The sequence below is a fragment of the Hipposideros armiger genome, unplaced genomic scaffold, assembly GCF_001890085.2.
Source record: "Hipposideros armiger isolate ML-2016 unplaced genomic scaffold, ASM189008v1 scaffold_390, whole genome shotgun sequence".
Classification (NCBI taxonomy): Eukaryota; Metazoa; Chordata; class Mammalia; order Chiroptera; family Hipposideridae; genus Hipposideros; species Hipposideros armiger.
In genome coordinates this window covers 1,288,002-1,307,021 of record NW_017731740.1, presented here as the reverse complement: position 1 = coordinate 1,307,021, position 19,020 = coordinate 1,288,002, and the positions used below count along the sequence as shown (strand labels likewise).

General features: G+C 41.9%; 1 protein-coding gene across 1 annotated transcript in view; it reads right to left on the bottom strand.

Annotated features, from left to right (window-relative positions):
• The window catches only part of FRMD4A (FERM domain containing 4A), a 327,824-nt gene that overhangs the window by 116,886 nt on the left and 191,918 nt on the right, over positions 1-19,020 (bottom strand). The window contains exons 6-7 of the mRNA XM_019663415.1: positions 11,228-11,284; positions 10,284-10,306 (exon numbers count right to left, since the gene is read on the bottom strand). Coding sequence (XP_019518960.1) covers positions 10,284-10,306; positions 11,228-11,284 — 80 coding nt within the window. The remainder of the gene's footprint in view (positions 1-10,283; positions 10,307-11,227; positions 11,285-19,020) is intronic.

Genomic DNA, 19,020 nt, shown 5'->3' with positions numbered 1-19,020 from the left:
ATGGGCCATAGTCCAAAAGTGCTCACAATTCAGTGTGGGAGGCGGGAGGTGCGAATTAAAAGATAACTCACTGTATGGACAGTGTTAGATCAAGTTGATTCAAACAACAAATTTAAAAGTTCAGAGGAAAGAAAGGCCCCTGGAGGCTGTGTTGTAAGAGGAAGCTTTGGAGCAGGGCCTGCATGGAGAATGGGAGAGGAATATCATTTTTGTCCTCGGTGGAATACAGCAGAGTATGGAGGCCATGTAACTTGAACCAAAGATCAATTGGAGTGGGTAGGTAAGGGGCAATAAAGCTAAATAAATGCAGATTAGACACAGAATTTTGAGGCCCTTCACTGCCAGGCTGATAAGAGTTCAAATTTATCCAGTAGACAATGGTCAGCCTCTGGAGGTTTTCACACAGGTAAGCTCCTGGCGGTCAGGACAATTCAATTCCCAAGCAGGGTTGGAATTTTTACTGGCATGCTGTCAAGGCATACTTGACGCAAATATTCAGTTCACCAAACACTCGAGAGCCCATGAGGATGAATTTCTGGGTCTTAGCTCCCCTGTGTAACTATAAAGTCGCTGAGAGCAGGGATAGGAGTCAATGACTCATCAGTCCCTAGCGTGGTACCTTAAATATCGAAAGGCACTTTTCTGGGATGAACTTTTAGTGGGTGAAACTGAGAAAGGCAATGAAGCTGACACTGGAGCTCAGGTTTACTCACACTCATCACATCCCGAGTAGATTTGGGGAAGGAAGAAGCTAAAGGAGGAAGAGATCGTCTTACCCACCAAACACTAGATTGTTGGCAAACAAATTTCCCTGATGACAGTCCCAGGGTTGACTTCCTTGCTGGAGCTTGCAGTGGGTTCTCGAGTTTTCCCCCAGGACAAGGTTACACAGGCAAATATAACAAGAAATCACTAAGGCGTGAAGCCCATCCAAATCCATTACATTCTGGAAGGTATCCATGGCTCTTAAAGCTTCCCCCAAGGACAGCTATGTAGAAATGTTCTATTTGCCTTTCTGCTGTCTGTAAACATCTGCAGTGACTTAGAGGTGGCCAGCCCTGTCAGATGAGCTGGCCAAACTCTGTGGCTGCTGATCGGAAAGTTGCCCTAATGGGAAATGGTCACTGTATCTAAGGAATAGGCTAGAAGTTCCTAGCTTCCTCTTTCAGGGTCTTTCATTTCCCCCAGAGTTCAGTACACCTGATAAATACCAACTTATACAGTTCATTTTTCAACAGAGGTCATGTTCTGTTTTTAGAAAAAAAAAGGGGGGGGGGATGGGGCTCTCAAAGAGTCATTTGCTAAACTGAGAATAAAACTGAAGTCTTCTTATTTTTAATATTAACCAGGTTTTATTCCGAACTTTTAGTGTTGCCATCAAAAAAGTAGTCTCTCGGGCCGGCCGAGTGGCGCGATGGTTAAGAACTGGCTTGGGATGCCAGAGGGCCCCGGTTCGGATCCCACATATGAGGGCCAGTGACACTGTCCTCTACAGCTAAGATGCTGAACAACAGCTTGACCTGGAGCTGGGCTGCCGTGGGTCGCCGGCGACGGCATAGGCTGCAGCCCCTGTGGCAGTGGGTTGCCATGGGCTACCGTATGTAGCCAGCAGCCAGCGTGAGCGGCCAGCAGCCGCAGTAAGCGGCCGTCCAGAAGCCGGCGACTGATGTGCCTTGCCAGGGAAGAGCGCAATGATGGTGCCAACTAGGGCCAGTGAAGCAACGTCCTCCACAACTAGACTGAAGAACAAAACAACAGCAACTGTGTGTTCCCCTTCCCCGAATTCCCCCAGCACTGTTCCCATCCCCCCAATTCCCCAATAAAAATCTTTAAAAAAAAAAAGTAGTCTCTCAACGCAGTGCTGGTGTTTGATTTAGGGTTTTGGGGTTTTATTTTCTGTTTGTTTTTTTTTTTTGAGACAAGGTGCCTCTCTTCTACAACCTTACACTGCTTACAAAACACAGAAGTTCGAATGATCCACCGCAGAAAACTCAGATTTCTAGCAATACATCAAATAGGGAATTTGCAACAACAAATGTAACCAAGACACCATAAAACGGAGAAAGCAAAAATTAAATTTGAGAGGATTAGCAAAATCCACACTATATTTGTTTTCCTATAAAAACAAACAAACAAGGAAATGCTTTTTCAGAAGATTTCCTTCAGATCAAATGAGATGTGATTGGCAGGAGAAACTTGGGGGCAAATCTGCTCAGTGGGGAGGAATTCTTCCTGAAACCAGTGGTTTTGATGTGCCCCGGGACTAAGACAACAGAGCACAGAAGCCAGAAAGTTACACGCATGGACCGTGGACCTAAGGCCTAGCCTGAAACGCAGAAACAGTAATATTAAGCTAGTGTCAAGCCAACGCCTCCATGTTTTATGAGCATATCATGAGGGTAAAGTTCTCCAGGGAGAGCTGTTTCATAAGTAAAACGAGTATTACAGGTCCTCATTATCCACAGTTGCCAAATCCACAAAGCTCGAAGAAACACAACTTTTGTAACCCACTTGGTGGCAAACCAAACCTTTCCGCATGTAGCAGCGTTTGACCATTCTCTCTCCCACATGTGCTCACATCTGTGCTCAGGCACAGGGAGGAGTAAAACACTGGCTTGCAGGGGGTGTGAAGCCCCTGCCATGGGCACAAAGAATACCCTGATTTTCCATCTAAAACCTACAGGTTTCTGAATTTGGAAACACTGGGACCCTACAGTTTCAGAGCTGCACTGTGGATCGGTATGACTTTATCCCGGTGGTACATGAATCTAGAAAACTCTGAGACAAATTTATGATGGAAGCTGTAGGTTTTTCCTTCTTGGATGATCTTCATAAGCTCCAAAGAAAGCAATTTCTCTTCTTTCCTGCCTCTCTCTTCTTCTTTTGTGAACCAAGAAAAAGTTCAGGCTGCAGCAAAGAAAATGGGAATTTGCCTCTTGCCTCCTTATCACGTATTTTCTTTCAGGTGTGTAGGGAGGGCTCGCAAAGCTGGAGTCTGGGCTTGTTGTCTGGGAAGGTTCTCCTGCATTGTGACCTTTGGCAGGAAAAGGGAGGCCCGCGGAACCCTCTGTGACTTTTCCAGCAAGGGATATTGGGTATATGTCATGCATAAATAGGCCACACTAATTTACCAACTGTAGAGCAGCAAACTTACGAACATGTTTATGAATCCCATGCCTTCATTTCTGATGCCAATTGCTAACCTATCTAAGAAGACATTTCCTCCTTGATCAGTGAATTTGGTTTCTTAGGGTGACACAAACATTTTGTAAATTTCTAACATCGTTTCAAACTTGGAAAATTCAAAGCAAGTTAAAAGATTTTTTTTATAAGTCTACAATTTAAGGCAATAATTTGACTCAAAAGCACAAGAAACAACTGATGAATTTTCTACAACTTCACCCTTTAGATTGGGAATCCTAGCTCTGAAAAAAATGACAGTGTCACAGCCATGAACCTTTTTTTTTTTTTTATAGCTGAGCCATCCTGCTACCTGTGTGCAGCTCAGTGGCAGCTCAGCTAGGGCCGGGACTCGAACCACTGTTGCTCAGAGCTTGCACTCTTGAGTGCTTAACCAACTGAGCTACTCGGCCGGCCCTCCATGAACCTTTTTACTATTCACAAGGTCAACTCAGAATATGATATTGATATTAAATAAGTGCTTAACAAAAGAGACAAACTATCCTAATACAAAATTTCCTCCTTACTTTATATCTAAACCTCCATAGGAATTAAAGAATACCATCCTACAAAATATCTGATCTGAGTACTTCTCTGTTTGGAAAATGTGAATTACACACTTGAAAAATCTCTGTAAAATGGACTTTTATGCACAAAACAAAGCTTTCTGTAATAATCTGTAACTTTTCCACTTGAACATTTTGTTTCAAATTTTTACAGATTCTGTTCCTTTCAAAAGGTCTTGCTGGCGTGAAAGGTTCCAGCTGCTTCTCCCTCAAAGTCCTTTTTAAAACATGGGAACACATCACACACCCCTTTCCTTTGTTTTTGGTAAAATAATATATGAGAATTATATAAATTTAAATTCTTTCCACAAAAATTCTTCTTTGGGCTGATAGATGTGTTTCAAGCTTCACAGATAACTTTTTTCTAGGACGTTTCCAATAGGGACATCTGCAAGTTTGGGTAGTCAAGATATTATTAGGCTTTGTAAGTTGTATTCCAAATGGTGACTGTTGCACACACAACTGTCTGAGTACTTTTTACTAATTATCTAAAAGTCTCAGCAAATCTCTCTCTCTTACTATATGATTAGTGTCAGCTGTTTTCTTTCAAGAGGCCAATTAAAAAACTGTAGGAAAATATACCCCAAATGATCAAATGCTCTAACGATATAAAATTGAGCTTGCTTTGAGTTGCAGCAGTAAAACCACTTATGTAAGTGCAAAGTAATGATATTAGTAGGCTGGAAATTGTGATTTATAGACTGCTGCTTTAAATTAAGCAACTTTCTTTCAATGGTGTCTGTTAGCTGGGCAAGAAAATAACGTTGTCATCTTTTTAAAGATAGCAATCTCTACAAATGTTTATGTTACTAAAAAGCTCTTCTAGAAGAAAACTAGCTCTTTGACTGCTTTTCCTGTTGATCTTCTAAAATTCTTCCTATAACCTATGACTGCCTAAACAGCATCGTCTAGTCTGACAAAAAAGGCCCACAAACCTGGAATTTTCAGATACCAGTAAGCCAAGTTTCATTTACATTAATTCACAAACACTCTTTAAAAAGGCAGAACAGATTTCAAACAAAGAACAAAAAAAATCAAGAGGGTACTTTTTTTTTTGGTCACAGAAATTTCATTTTGTCTTTCCAGACTAGCGAACACATGGTCTGATGGTTTACAGAAGATAAAATATTAAAAGGTCTGTATTTTTTTTTCTTTTTTTTGCTTCTAACTGCTGTCCCAGAGCTCTAAGAACATGCAGTCCATGGAAGTGGAAGGAATTTTTCAGCACAAATAAATACTCTTAACTCCTCTTCTGAAATAGAGGTGAAAATTAATTTCCTTTGTTAACAAAAGACTGCTATTCCTTTCTATTGACAGAGCAATGCACTGCTCTAAGAAAATTTCTAAAAGCAATTTTTTTTTTTTTTTAAGAAATAGAATTAGAAACCTTCAGGTTGATAGATCAGGAACACAGTAAGGTTTCTTACCAACCACTGAACTCTGACAAACTGACACTTTCTCACTTGGACGAGCATCAAAGTTTGTACAGATGTCATATAAACTGACCCCTAAGGATTCAATCACAGCTTTACTTCTTCTCTTCTGGTCACTGTGTTTATTTGGAACAGAGTGTCTACAGATGTAGGGCACCCTCCCTGGCCTTGCATGCACACAGCGGGCTTTACTGAACAGGTAAGCAAAATGTGGCCCATGGATCTTTAAGGGAACTTCCTTGAATATCAGCCTTTTTCAGGTGCTGTTTGATTACAGGTCCTAATAAACCTCCTGCTGGTAGAACCCTGTTTTAATGATTAGCATCAGTACATCCGGTCCTCTGTAACAAAGATATTTGCAAGTCCCAACAGACGGCCCAGAGTAACACAGCTGTAGTGATCTGGTTTCAATAACTCTTGTGAGCAAAAAATGCTACATAGCAGATGTTCTTTTTTACTAGTTCCCATTAATGTATGGATGATTCTTTATATCAAAGGTAGTGTAATTTGGGCATTTATTTGTACTGTTCAGCATGAAGTATTTTTTAATCAATTCACTGATTTGGCAAAATGTTGTTTCAAATGATTTTTTTTTCTTCTTTTTTGGTGGCATACTTTCAGAAGGGTTGACAAGAAAGTAAAAAATGAGGTGATTCTCAAAATCAGAGTATGGAGATTGGCTACCAGGGTTTTCAGTAAAAGTGCCCTTAGGGAAAGACAAAACAAAACAAAAAAAAATCAAGTTCTTATATCACCTTGCTTAATATAGTGTAGCACTAAATCGTCTATTAAATGAGAATGTATCTATACAGTTTGAATATCCTGTTCAGATTAAATGAGGTGTTCCCTGCACTGACCTTTTTAAAGAAGATAATATTATTTTTCTACAATAACCCAAGGTTTTAAAAACTTTTTTTTTTAAATAGGAGATGTCAGTGTTCAGCACTCAAACCACTGCAGAGTTTGTGCTGAATAAAGTATATATAAATGACAGAAAATGTAAGTTAGTTGACTAATGTTCAGCAGTGATTATCAAATGAGAACATTTTGTTTTTAAACTGTATTGACCCCTCTCCACCTACCATTTGCCTGTAAAGCTGCCATGGTTAACAGTTCTTAGGCTAGTGAATTGTTTTTAAACAGAAACACCAACTCTGCTGATTTCCTGATTGTTGATGGGCATTCATTTTTTTTTAACACAGATATACAACAGGAAACGAAAAATGATGACTACATGCTATGCTAAGGAAAATAATACAAGTTGAGAAAATATTGTTTTTAGATAGGCCGATTTCCTAAACTATTTCCTAAAGCTGTCTTACAAGTTTGTCTACCATGTTACAATATGAACATGTACGACATATATTCCTTCCTATCACGGGCAATTCTTCTTATCTATCTATATCTCAGTCCTTTTCTTTCAGCAACGCTGAGCCCAAGGTTTCATTGTCAAGTTCAATAAGACAAGGAAGTGAACATTTCCCTTAATTGGAAACAACAGGGAATTATATAAGAATAAACGTTCAAGGGTCTGCTGAGCAAAAAGAGTCCAAAAAGAAGAAATAACAGCTGGTGGGTTTCATGAGGAAGAGTAGTTACGATTCCTGGTTGGACTTCTCCAGATCTCTTTCTATGAAATTGGATCAGCACTTTTGACTTCTCCCTTTTTTGTAAAAATAGCCCTCGTTGTCTTGTGAAATTGTTCCCATAACTTGCAGATGTTTAAATGCTCATTTTACATAAATGTAATTTATATATTCAATGAAACGTAAATACGTAGACTAACAGCATCCTGGGCAAAATAGTCTTTTAGAAAGTTATAGATTCAGGACCCTCAGGCTATGAAAGAAGCACTCTGCCTTTGGGGTGAGACCATTTGTTTAAAAGGTTCTTCGATCTTCTAGATTCTAGAATACCTTAGAATTAAGCCCTGCACCATGTGGGTTTTTTTTTTTTAAGATTTTATTGGGGAATTGGGGGAGGGAACAGCATTGGGGAATCAGGGAAGGAGAAAAGACAAGTTGCTGTCCTTTTGTTCTTTAGTCTAGTTGTGGAGGATGTTGCTTCACTGGCCCACGTAGGTATTATCATTGCGCTCTTCCCGGGTGAGGCAGTTGCTTGCTGGCCACTGGACGGCTGCTCATGGCAGCTCACAGCAGCTCATGAAAACTCTCAAACTCTCACCCGCTGCCAGCCAGCCCCATTGCAGCCTACATCGTCACCAGCGACTTACGGCAGCCCAGCTCCAGGTCGAGCTGTTGTTCACCATCTTAGCTGTAGAGGGCGCAGCGCCACTGGCCCTAATGTGGGATCCGAACCGGGGCCCTGCTGCTCAGAGCTGGCGTCCCAAGCCAACTCCTAACCAACACGCCACTCGGCCGGCCCCACCATGTGTTATATAGGAAGGCCTTCCCCAGTGTTCTGCTTATTCTAAATCGACATCTCATTTATTAACGGGGTATGTACATAAATCAAAGCCACTCAGTTAAATACAACAAACGTTGAATAGTCCCACATGAATTATGAATAGAGCAAGAATAACTTTCTATAATACTAAACTGTGAGAATAGGACATCTGGAATGCCCAATGTTCAGCCACCAAACCAACATGGTCAACTTCAATGTTTTGGGGATTTTCCTGGATGTAGATGGGAAGAGGCACCAAGGAGGGATTTAGAATGACTTCTCTTACTCCCAAACTCTGGGCCACCCGAGCCTACTAAATGGTGAGCCTGCCAGGGACAATGGGTGTTTATCAGGGAGTCAGTCCTATGTGACAGATCACCTCCACCTTGGGAGGTGATGGGGGTTTTACGCTGGGAGAGAAACTGACCTTCAGGATAAGGTGTCTGACCTCTCCCTCCCCTGACAGCTATTTCTCTCCCTAGACAGCTGCTGTTCCAAACAAACTGCGAGGCAGCCCTTTGACAAATGAAGCCAAACCAGGATTCTTTGTTTCTCCTAAGCCAACAAACTGGCATTCCACAAGCTCATTAGGGGGCCGTGAATTACCGCCAGGCCAGGCCAGGCCTGCTCTTCCCAATCCCTGGTGATCCCTGTGGCCACACGTTCCCATGATCTGCAGGGCCAGATAATGCTGTCCACAGTTCACATTCCATCCTGTCAGGGTACTCTCGAAAATAAATAATATTTACAGCACAGGTCAGAGCTGGCGAAAGAAAAGGGGGTCAAAGTATCTCCGGAGAAAGCAGGACAGGCAATGGATGTGTGATTGTTAAACCGCTGTTCATGGGACTCCAAACAAAATCTTTGGAAGTAGAGGTTGAATCTGTACTTATCGAAATCCCCAAACTCCAATACCAAATGAAGGGCATAAAAAGTAACAGAGGAAAAAACAAAACAAAAAAACACAACACAGTGTAGCTTCTAGATCCTGAAAATGTTTCATTCAACAAATTCAGTGAATGGTGACTGGCCACCGACAATGTTCAAGGTCTCCTACTAAAGCTGTAAAAATCCTTAGTTTAAAAAAAAAAAAAAAAGAATATGACTATTTCTGTGTTATGGCAAGAACTTGGGAAACCTAAATAGAAGGGGCCTGGAGGTCTCCTTATGCAAATATTCAAACTGAGCTAAAGGGACTCCATGTTAGAGGTCAGCACACTACATCTCGCTGGCCAGGTCTAGCCCTCTGCTTGTTTACATATGGCCTGTGAGCCTAGAATGGCTTTTTACATTTTTAAATGGTTGGGGGGAACATCAAAAGAAGAAGATTTTGTGATACATGAAAATGTATATGAAATTCTAATTTTTGAGTCTAATATAAATAGGGATTTTTTTTCCTGGAACACTGCCGATGGCTGCTTTTGCACTTAGGGAGGGACAGTGGAAGAACTGCAATAGGACTGGATGGCCTGCAAAACCCAAGATATTTACTGTATGGGCCCTTTACAGAAAATGTTTGCCGATCCTTGTTTTGGGTCGTAAAATACATTTTTGCTTTTGCTGAGATATCTGAGTGAGCACATATCCCTCAGGTTTTGTTGGAAAGCCTTAGAAATGCACAGGGAGTGCAAAGAGAAAGTAGCTAAGACCTGAAGAACCAGTCAGTATGAACCTGACAAAGCTAGACAGGTACAGTTAAGGCCACTGGCTGAAGTCGTCTACGGTGCATTTACAGATCAAGCCTCACAAAGCATGAGAAAACATACAAGTCCCTTCAAGGGGCGGAGGTACGATTTGTGTTTCTTTTTAATACCAATTTGGCTAATCTCCTGTCAATGGGCCAGAATCCTCTGCACTGATGCTTTGTTTTCTTGTATGTGTGGGTTTGATCTTCCTGCTTCTAGACCTTGATTCTAAAGAAAGGCTCTCCTGAACTTTCCTCAGGGGAGTTTGATACAACAAAGTCCCAGGAATAATGTGTGTCTCTGAGCAGACAGCCCTGTTGGTGGATGGCTACAACCCCCTATTCTGTGAAGGCTCCAGGGATGACCACGAGAGACCGAGAGGCCATTCAGCCATGCTGGTTAGCAGGCACTGCCTGATGGAATGAACGGCAAGACTACTGAATTTAGCAGCTCTACAGGGTTATTAAAGCAGGTTTCCCAGTGGTTAAGTCTGCCTACGTTCTCTGTAACATAATATATGGAGAAGGAAGGAAAGCAGAAGTGGGCTATTTGTGCTGTAACACTTTCATGAAGGAATTCTCCCTATGGAATAGCATTTTGTCCCTTGAGGGTCGGGGACGAAAACAGAGAAAAAAATAAAGATGTCAACATTCAGGTTAGGATTTCCAGGGTCATCCGCAGCCTTAGTCACACCATAGTGGTGATTCAAGGCTTCAGAGAGACACTTGGACCATCTGACGAACCTCCATACAACGGCCATGTGTGACACTGGGTTCTCATCTTGGTCTTTTAGTAACCTCCTGCTTTTTATTTCGTACAGAATACCCCCCTTGCTGTTATTATATTTTCTACACCTGATGTATCTGTTTCAATTGACAACTTGAGAGTTGAACTGCATCATAAATACATATTATTAATAAACGGCCCTCCCACAAAAGATAGACTACTTTCTTTAAATAGAGATGCAACGGGATACATTTTTAAGCAAAAAAAAATTTTTTTTGTAAACTCACCTAGAAAAATCTCCCTTTGCCTCCTGTAGAAGAAAAACATTCAACATCAGTGAAACATTCCAGTATAGTGTTATGGACTCTAAAATACATTCGATAGTCAGGACTATCTGAAGAAGTCCGGCTTACTACTGCCATGGTCTTATCTGCTACAAGAATATAATTCAGAATGGATGCATGCATTTGCCACTTAAATAAGAGATGCTAAACTAAACTTTAGAAAGTTATATAAAAGGAAAGTGAGTCATAATGACAAATTGCAAGTTTCCACCTGCAGGCCCTGGTCTAGCTTTTTCTACTTTAAAGATTCTGAATCTGAGTGTGTGTCTGCGTAGAAATGTCACCTTGTGTTATTTGTTGTTTTGTGTTATATTGCAGGCTAAAGACCCTTGGAGGCAGCGACCATAGCACCTGTAGTGAATCTGGCATAATGCCTTGAACATCATTGTTGTTCAATAAATCTTTGTTGAAGGGATAAATTAATGACATCCTTTCAATTCATCTTGCCAGTGTTACTAAAATGTCACTGTTGCTAATATTCAGTAATGCCGCTTCTTCGCATAAAGCTAAAGAGGTCTTTTCCTTGTCTTTCCAGGGGGCGTGAAGTGATTCTCTTGGCAATTAATTCTTGCTAGTCTATTTATTTGGCTTTCTCCAGAGAGGAAGAGGGCGCCAAACCTGAAGAAAATGGGGTCACAGAATGATCTCAGTTTCCCCCAGGCTCAGGTTATACATCCAGTTTTCCTTTGCAGAGAGATGCTATCTTAAAATTTTGGAATACCAGAAGCTCCGATTTATGGCCATGGTGCACTGTCCCTAACAGCTCTTTCCTACTTCTGGTGAAAATAATGAAGAAGACACAAGTTAGTGGATATGGCAGCTGGCCATGCATGCTAAGTCTTAATTCCCTTCCTTCTGTGTATGGTCAGGAGGGGAGAGCAACTTACCTGTAAAATATAGGAGGCCAATTCAAACACCACTTCGCTGTCGACATCTATCAGCTCCTGCAAAGAACAATCAACAAGAAAGGTGAGTTTGGTACTTTAACAACTTCTTTATGACATCTCCCTAAAACGAGGCCTGGCCTTCCTTTACTGGGGAGTCCCCAGAATCTCAAACCTGATAAACTACTTCTGGTCCCTGAGGCAGCTTCTCTGAATTACTTGGCTCCAAATACTCCCTGACATCCATTGTACAGCTCTCAGCCAGGGTGGACCGAGTGGTCCAGAGTCTACGCAGTCTCAAAAGCCTCATCTTTAAATCTTCATGAGAAATGAAGGAGGGGGCCAGTCCCCATCTTTTTACAAATCTGTTAATCTGAAGAATCAATGGAGTAAGGTTACTTGATAATCACTGAGTAGTGTTTACAAAATAATCATGATGATAATAATAATTATCATGATCATGATTATTTTGTAAACACTATTCAGAACCAGGAGTAAGGCTTTACTGAAAAAAGAAATGTTGAAACAGGACAGGACTGTGATTCTGTACATTAAAATTAAATAAAATTAAAAATACAGTTCTCAGTTGCCACATTTCTTTCATGCACTCAGTAGCTCAAGGTAGCTGTTGGCCACCATGGTGTCAGAGCTGATACAGAGCGTTTCTGTCACTGCAGAAAGCTCTATTGGTCAGTGCTGTTATAAGGTCCAAGTTTAAAAATGCTTCTGTCCTATTAGTTCTTCCCCCAGATAGTTAATCATGATCTATGGACATGGTTTTAAGAGGACATAAACCTTTTGAAAGAAATCTAGTGTGTGTGTGTGTGTGTGTGTGTGTGTGTGTGTGTGTATACATATACACACACACATATAATATACATATACATACATATAAATATTCAATATGTATATAGTTCATATCTCCTTTCTAAATAGCTGTATTGAAGTATAATTGATACATACACAAAACTGCACATGTTGAATATATACAATTTGATAAGTTTGGACATATGCAAACACCTGTGTACCATTACCACATTCAAAGTAATAAACATTCATCCCCTCCAAAAGTTTCCTCGCATCCCTTTATGTGTGTGTGTGTGTGTGTGTGTGTGTGTGTGTGTGTGCTTTTTTCTTTTTTTGTGATAAGAACACTTAACATGAGGTCTACCCTCTTAACACCTTTTAAGTGCACAACACTGTATTGTTATACATATTATAGTTCAGATCTTAAAGACAAAGGGAAACCTGGAGTCCATCAGCATGTAAGAATAATAATCAAATTAATTGACGTCATACTATTGTTATCAAGCTTTTAACTAGAAACGTCCACCTTTCTGTTCTCTTTCTAACATCACTAGGTCCTACAGTGAGTGAGTGGAGCACAGGAAAGTCAGAGCTTGGACAGACCTAGACACAGCTAGCCTCCCCAGCCCCCTGCTTTGACTGAGAACAGAAATCCAGGGCTGTAAGGGACTTGCCCAAAGCCACAAGGCCTTAGTGGCAGTGATGGGGCTGGAAACAACCCCCCAACTTCTTGACCAGCATGTGACCTTACTGGGGACGTGCACTCTCCCAAATCAATCAGGACTCAGTCTCGGACAAATATTCTCAGAACCACATCTATCACTGAAGGTAGCTAAAACAAGAGTCACTTTTCACTTGAATTATAAACCAAACTCTAATTCATGGATCTTCTAATTATTCTGGGGGGTCTACAGTTGGCCCCTGTAATTCAAAACAAGGCACTCATGCAAGCTTGTATCTTTTGAGGGAAGGATCTCATTCAGGATATCATTGGGTGTAGGAATTTCAAAGATGGGTGATAATGTTTGCTACTGAACCTCGTCAGAAGTGTGAGCTAAGAGAACTAACCAGAGCATATGGAAGAATGGGGGGGCAATAATTCTTTCGCTTAACCAGTTGAAGGAGCTTTATGGCCACTGGAATTGAGACAGACTGTCAGTGCTGGGAGGTGGCGGAATGCCTGGAATTGCATTTCTGGGATTACCAGGTCCCATCAGAATGTAAATCATTTAACAATGTATGTTTAACAGAAACACTGTCCAAGGTTTCCACAATGGATCATTTCTACTCTCACTCTGTTCTTTTCCATCCCCACCAATCGGCGTCCTTCAGTCGCTTGTGTGTGCTTGTTTGTGCATTGGTTTAGCGTTGGGATGTATGCTCTTCTGTCAAACATTTACACCTGTGCTGCAGCCAATGGTCAATGGTGGGTTAATATTTAACATCCATGGAGAGGCTTATCTAATGTGAAACTCCAAACCAACCAACAGGAACCAACCCTTTTAAGTGTGAACAATAGCTTTGAGTCCATTATTTGACTCATCCACTAAATGAGAATGTCTACGCTGTGGACTGTGGGCAGAAGCTAGGTGGGGAAGGCGGAGGGAGGTCTTTTTAATTTGATTTTATTTTACACAGCCTATTGTGCGGTCCCTGGAGAGACTGCTGGATGTGACTCTGGTGGTGAACATTAACCGTAATGCACTACTGTTCAAAGTAAAGCTACCGAAAATGCACAATTAAATGCCTGATCTCATTTACCCAAGTTCTCACCATATTCGTCCTCAGGGTAAGTGGGAACTAGCACCTCTAACTGGGGTGAGTTTTCACCTTCTCTGACCTTGACCAGTTCCCTGTCAAGATATTAAACACAGTGAGAGGCAAAATGTGCCCAGTTAGAGAGAAAAGGATTAAGGAAGGAAGTGGCCTGGGCATCCCCACGCACTTGCAAAATCCGATGGAAAAGAGAGCTGCATTATGACTTCTTACCATAGCTACTTAATCTTGATCGCATTCAAGAATCATCTTGTCTGTCCTCAGAGGAGTCAGTACAGAGATCTACATGGGTGTAAGAGTCAATCTAGGAACAGCGGGAAGATGCGTGCCTACCTTGCAGTCTCTGCCCGATTCCTGAAGTCTCCTGCTCATAATACGTTTCCCCCTTTTACACCTGGCCCTCCCAGGTGGTTTTCTCTTTAAAATTCTACTGTGATGGCACAGAGCTCTCAACTTTCCACCAACGCCACACATTCCCCAGTGTGCTTCAAAACCCGCAAGCTGAGTTCCCCATGTAGAGAAGTGAATAGATGTTGCCAGGGATCCTCCTCTCAGACACGTGCTGCCATATAACATTAAACAGACGACCCTACCTTTTTCTCATCTGACTTCTCTGGCAAACCAGAGGTGGCTTCTTTCATGTGTTTCTGCTCAAGCAGAGAAAATACACTAAATGGGACCTGAAATACTGGAGGTGCTAAATAAATGTCTACACATGACTTGTATTCATCTTTTGTTATTGGTATATATTGAGTGTAATAATTTTAATACAGTTTTTTCCTTTCTTAAAATGTGTATACATTTTTTTGGCACCCCCTGTAGTGTGTGTAACAATCCCAGACTTGCCTGGGGAGCTGGGTTTTTTCCCTTGACTGAGGATGAAATGTGAAAGAAGGGCGAGCAGGAGAAGACCGTTCAGGGGAAATCTATGGGCATTTTCCATGTGGCACCACCCAGGTGCTGGTGGTGTGACATTCCTCTATGTCCCCAGTGCTCTCAGAGCTACCTGACGCGCGTGTCTGCAGGGTTTACTGAGCTGGACTGTTGTCTGGGAATCTAAGGTGGTCCAGTGGGCATGTAACAGTTTTATCTTGAGACTCACTGGTTAGGAGGGGGATGCAGATAGAAGGGAATGTGATGTCTGGTAGTTATCATGGCCCATTTGGTGTGTGTTTTAGGGCATCTGTTTTACGTACTACTGAATAATGTGCGCCACTTTCTTTGATCTTTTGAAAAATGGTAGGGAAAGACAAAACGTGACCATCTGCAGGTGTGTGCATTCAGAGCAGGGCTGGGGAGGGTGGCCCCACTTCCTCCCACTCAGCGTGGTTTGATCCCAGGTGACTAAGTAGCAGAGGAAAAGGCCTGAGGTCATTTATCAGCAGCATTATGGCTAACAATAGTCTCAGAAAGATTTCCATCTGAGGGTCTTCCAGTGTTCCAAACAGATAGCCCCACGAGAACTCCAAGTGGCAGGTGTGATGGACTTTCTCCAAAGTCCTGAGAGCCGGAGGATCTCGTCATGGTCCCCTGGCTCTGAGGGACGTGGTGGTGGTCTTTCCACTCAAACAAGAATCTTAATGAAAAGCATTCCTCTATGGTCAAGAATGACAGAAATTCCAACTTTCACGTAAGATTAATGAGATATTTATAACAGAAAATATGACTCACAACCATATGGTAGGTTGAGAAGATTCCAGTGAGAACGATCTTTGCAAAGTCCATTCAGAATAACGTGCAAGGATGGTCCAATGGTTTTCCTAATGAATCCTCACCAACTGTGACCACCTTTCTTCCTACCTACAAAATGTCTAAAGACTACAGTTTCTTGCCATTCTCCTTAAGATCATTTCTACTCTCACCTGAAAGTTTTAGGTTCTGGGTCCAACCCCTCAAGCCTCCCCACCCCCAACAGCTCTAGGAAACTGAATAAATCACTTAAGTCCTTGAGTTTCATTTTCTTCATTAGCAAAATGGGGACAATGATTTCTTTTCCAATTATTTTACCGAGTTTGGTGAGGCGTAAATGTACAGGTGATTTGGAAACCCTAAGGCACACTATATAAACATCATGTCTGTATTATGTATTTTTGCTCATTGGTGTTTACAGATAATCTGAACTTCAGTTTTGCCTCTGTTCTTCAAGCATTTTTGGGCATATATAGGAGTCTTTAGTAAGATATGTATTTTTAAAGCAGTGGACAGCATTGTGTATGTGTGTGTGTCCACACATGTGTGTATATCAGTCACTGTGTATATCATTCAGGTGGGTCCTGATGCCCACATTTCATCTTCCTGTGGCTGTGTAACTGCTCTGCCTCATTGCACAACTTGTAATGACTACACAAAGTCGCCCCAGGCACACAGGAGCTGCAGTGCATGATAAGACTGATGTGATCTTGCACAATTCCTCTTTCTTAGCCCGTTGCCAGTTTTTCATCAGTCAAGTCACTTCATGTTTGTCTAATGATCCACTGGAGTACATGCCATTCTTGCTGGGCCACCACTCTTTCATTTTGTGGCACAGGGATTGCTCCTGCTGTCTTCTGTACATAGTCCATATCATGACCCCAAATAATCTTTTAGAGGTCATGGACACAGCCAAGATGATGAATTCACGTGAGTTTATTTCGAGGGTTGAAAATGAAAGTCGCTGTCTGTCCTTCTTTCCTTCCGCTTTCTGTCATAAGAGTATGTACACTATACCTGCAATAATCAAACTAAGAGATAAGGACTAGAATTCTGTACATCTGAGACTAATATTTAGGTTGGTTCCTTCGTCCTGTGGAACTTGATTCTGGGCTTTGTTCCTCATCTTCAGAGGAGATGATGTCATCTGCTCATTAAGAAGCTCTTTGAAGATTTCGGATAAAGACCACTTATTTCAATTTCAACAAGAGTGACGGTATTTAGACCTAGGTGGCAAATGCGGCCCAAGACTGATTATTTAAGCTTCAATGCGCCCAGCCCAACATGGGCATCTCAGAAAAGAAGGCTGGACAAGACCCCCCGGCACATAAAACAGGAACATTAGGCTTTTTCTTTTCTGACACGATCTGCACTCAGTGTATACATGTAGGCACCAAGTTTGGTAATTTCCCAGGAAATATATGAACTCTTGCTCCCTGAAACTGGAAAGTAATCAATTAAAAATAATTTATTGAGCACTGATTATATGCCTAGTTCAGTGACAGGTCATGGAAGGTGGTCATAAAAATTCACTCAGAAAAATGCTCGTGCACCCTTGTCCTCCAACCAAAGAGGCACATTTGAATCCATCTTCAGATGGCGACCGTGGGTTTCCTTGGTTATCATTGTTGGACAAGATAAGTGTTAAGGTCGAGCATGATTTAAATTTGACAAATAAAGAATAGATGGTTAATCCTTTCAGGTCTAGACAGGGTTACACAGTTCAAACATGAGATTTATAATTGCACAGTGAAGTCATTCTGATCAGTCCCTCACTTCATCCAGCTTAAATCACATAGGTATCAAATTAGTCCCATGAGGAACTGATTGGAGATAGAAGGTTTTTCAGCATGGGAGCCAATTTTCTTGTCTCTCTGTGAAGAATATTGGGGGATGGATCTCAGATTCCTTTATTTGCCTTATAGCTTTAAGGTCTATAATCTATGAAAATCCTTCTAAAAAAAATGAAACAGACACGGACATTTTATGACCTAGCACTTGTTGTTTGCAAGGCTACTGCACATTATTGTGGCGACTACTTTTTGACAGCCATTTGGCTTCGTCAGCGGAGAACTGGGAGCACGCAGGGCTGGACCCTGCAGCCTGAAGGTGGGGACAGAGCTGAGAATCCACATCCATCCAACCGCTCCCACGTAGTGCGACAGGTCCTCTGTCTCCTGGGAGGCTGAGCAATGGCCTCTTCAGTTGACATAGGAGGCCACGTCCAAAGAGGGAGAGAACCAGATGGAAATCTTGGCAGGGGGGTCCTGCTTTGTCGCGTCACTTTCCAGGGAGCACACAACATCCCAGGCAGAGTTCCCATGGGACTTTTCCATGCAATCAGACAGATGTCTAAATGAGTTCTATCCATCCCCCGGTCATAAATTTTCTTGCCATCACCCACCTGTCGCCTTAGTGAGTTAAAACACATCAAAAGTGCTGTTAGAGCATGCGGCCACGTGGGGTGTCAGTGACCCCATTCTATACGCCTTCCTGCTCCACTTAAACTAGACAATTACAGCTCTGCTCTCTCATGGCCACAGTCTAATTTTCTACAACTTGGATAGATTGTAGACTGTTATTTTCCTGTTCTTTTTGTGGAAAATGGGGGGATTGTGAAGCAAGAGAAGCAAGAGAGAACTCGATGCAGTCATGCTTTCTGTCTCCTGGTGAAGAAACAGTGGAAGGTAGCAAGGTGGTAGTCACAGTTTGGGGAAAATAATAAAACAAAAACGCTTTCCTCATTTTTCTGCTGTTCAAGAGATCCGAGGTTTGGTCCCTGCAGAAGATATGCAGGAAGCTGGGATGAGGTGGACTGAAAGTGCAGGGATTAAAAGAGAGTCTATATCCAGAATGGAGGCCTTGGCCTGCCCCAGACAGAAGTGGGAGGGTTCTCATCTGGAGAGAGTGAAGAGCTACAGAGGAAAGACAACCAGACACCGGTATGTGGGGCTCCCACTGAAAGAACCAGCTTGCCATTGGATCGCTCCCCAGGGCACCCAGCGGTGGACCATCCCCACAGCGGCCCTGGGGACATCAATTAGTGCCTCCCTCTTACACATGGATGGAGAGATCAGGATCAACACACAATTGAGAAAATCCTCCTACACGAAAGACGGACACCACAATAAATAAACAGGGGAAGAAATTAAAAAACAACAACAAAAAAAGAACTGGAAAGAAAGAGGAAGAAAACGGAACATGCATGATCATTAATATTATCAGGGCAATAAGAGGATATTAGCTTCAAAGGCAATAATAGGATAATATACATGTATAAAAAACGAAAACCAGAGAATATGTAGGGGGTCTTGGAAGTTAAAAACATGACAGCAAAGGTGAAAAAAGTCAACAGAGGAGATTCAAGATAATATTGACGAAATCTAGAAAGTAGAATAAAAAGACAGAGATGGAAACTAGGAGAGGAGGTATCATAGCAGGAGGCCAGCCCAGCATCTGATGAACAAGAGTTCCAGAAGAGCAGAGAGAGAACAGAGGCGATGGCATCAAAGAGATAATACAAA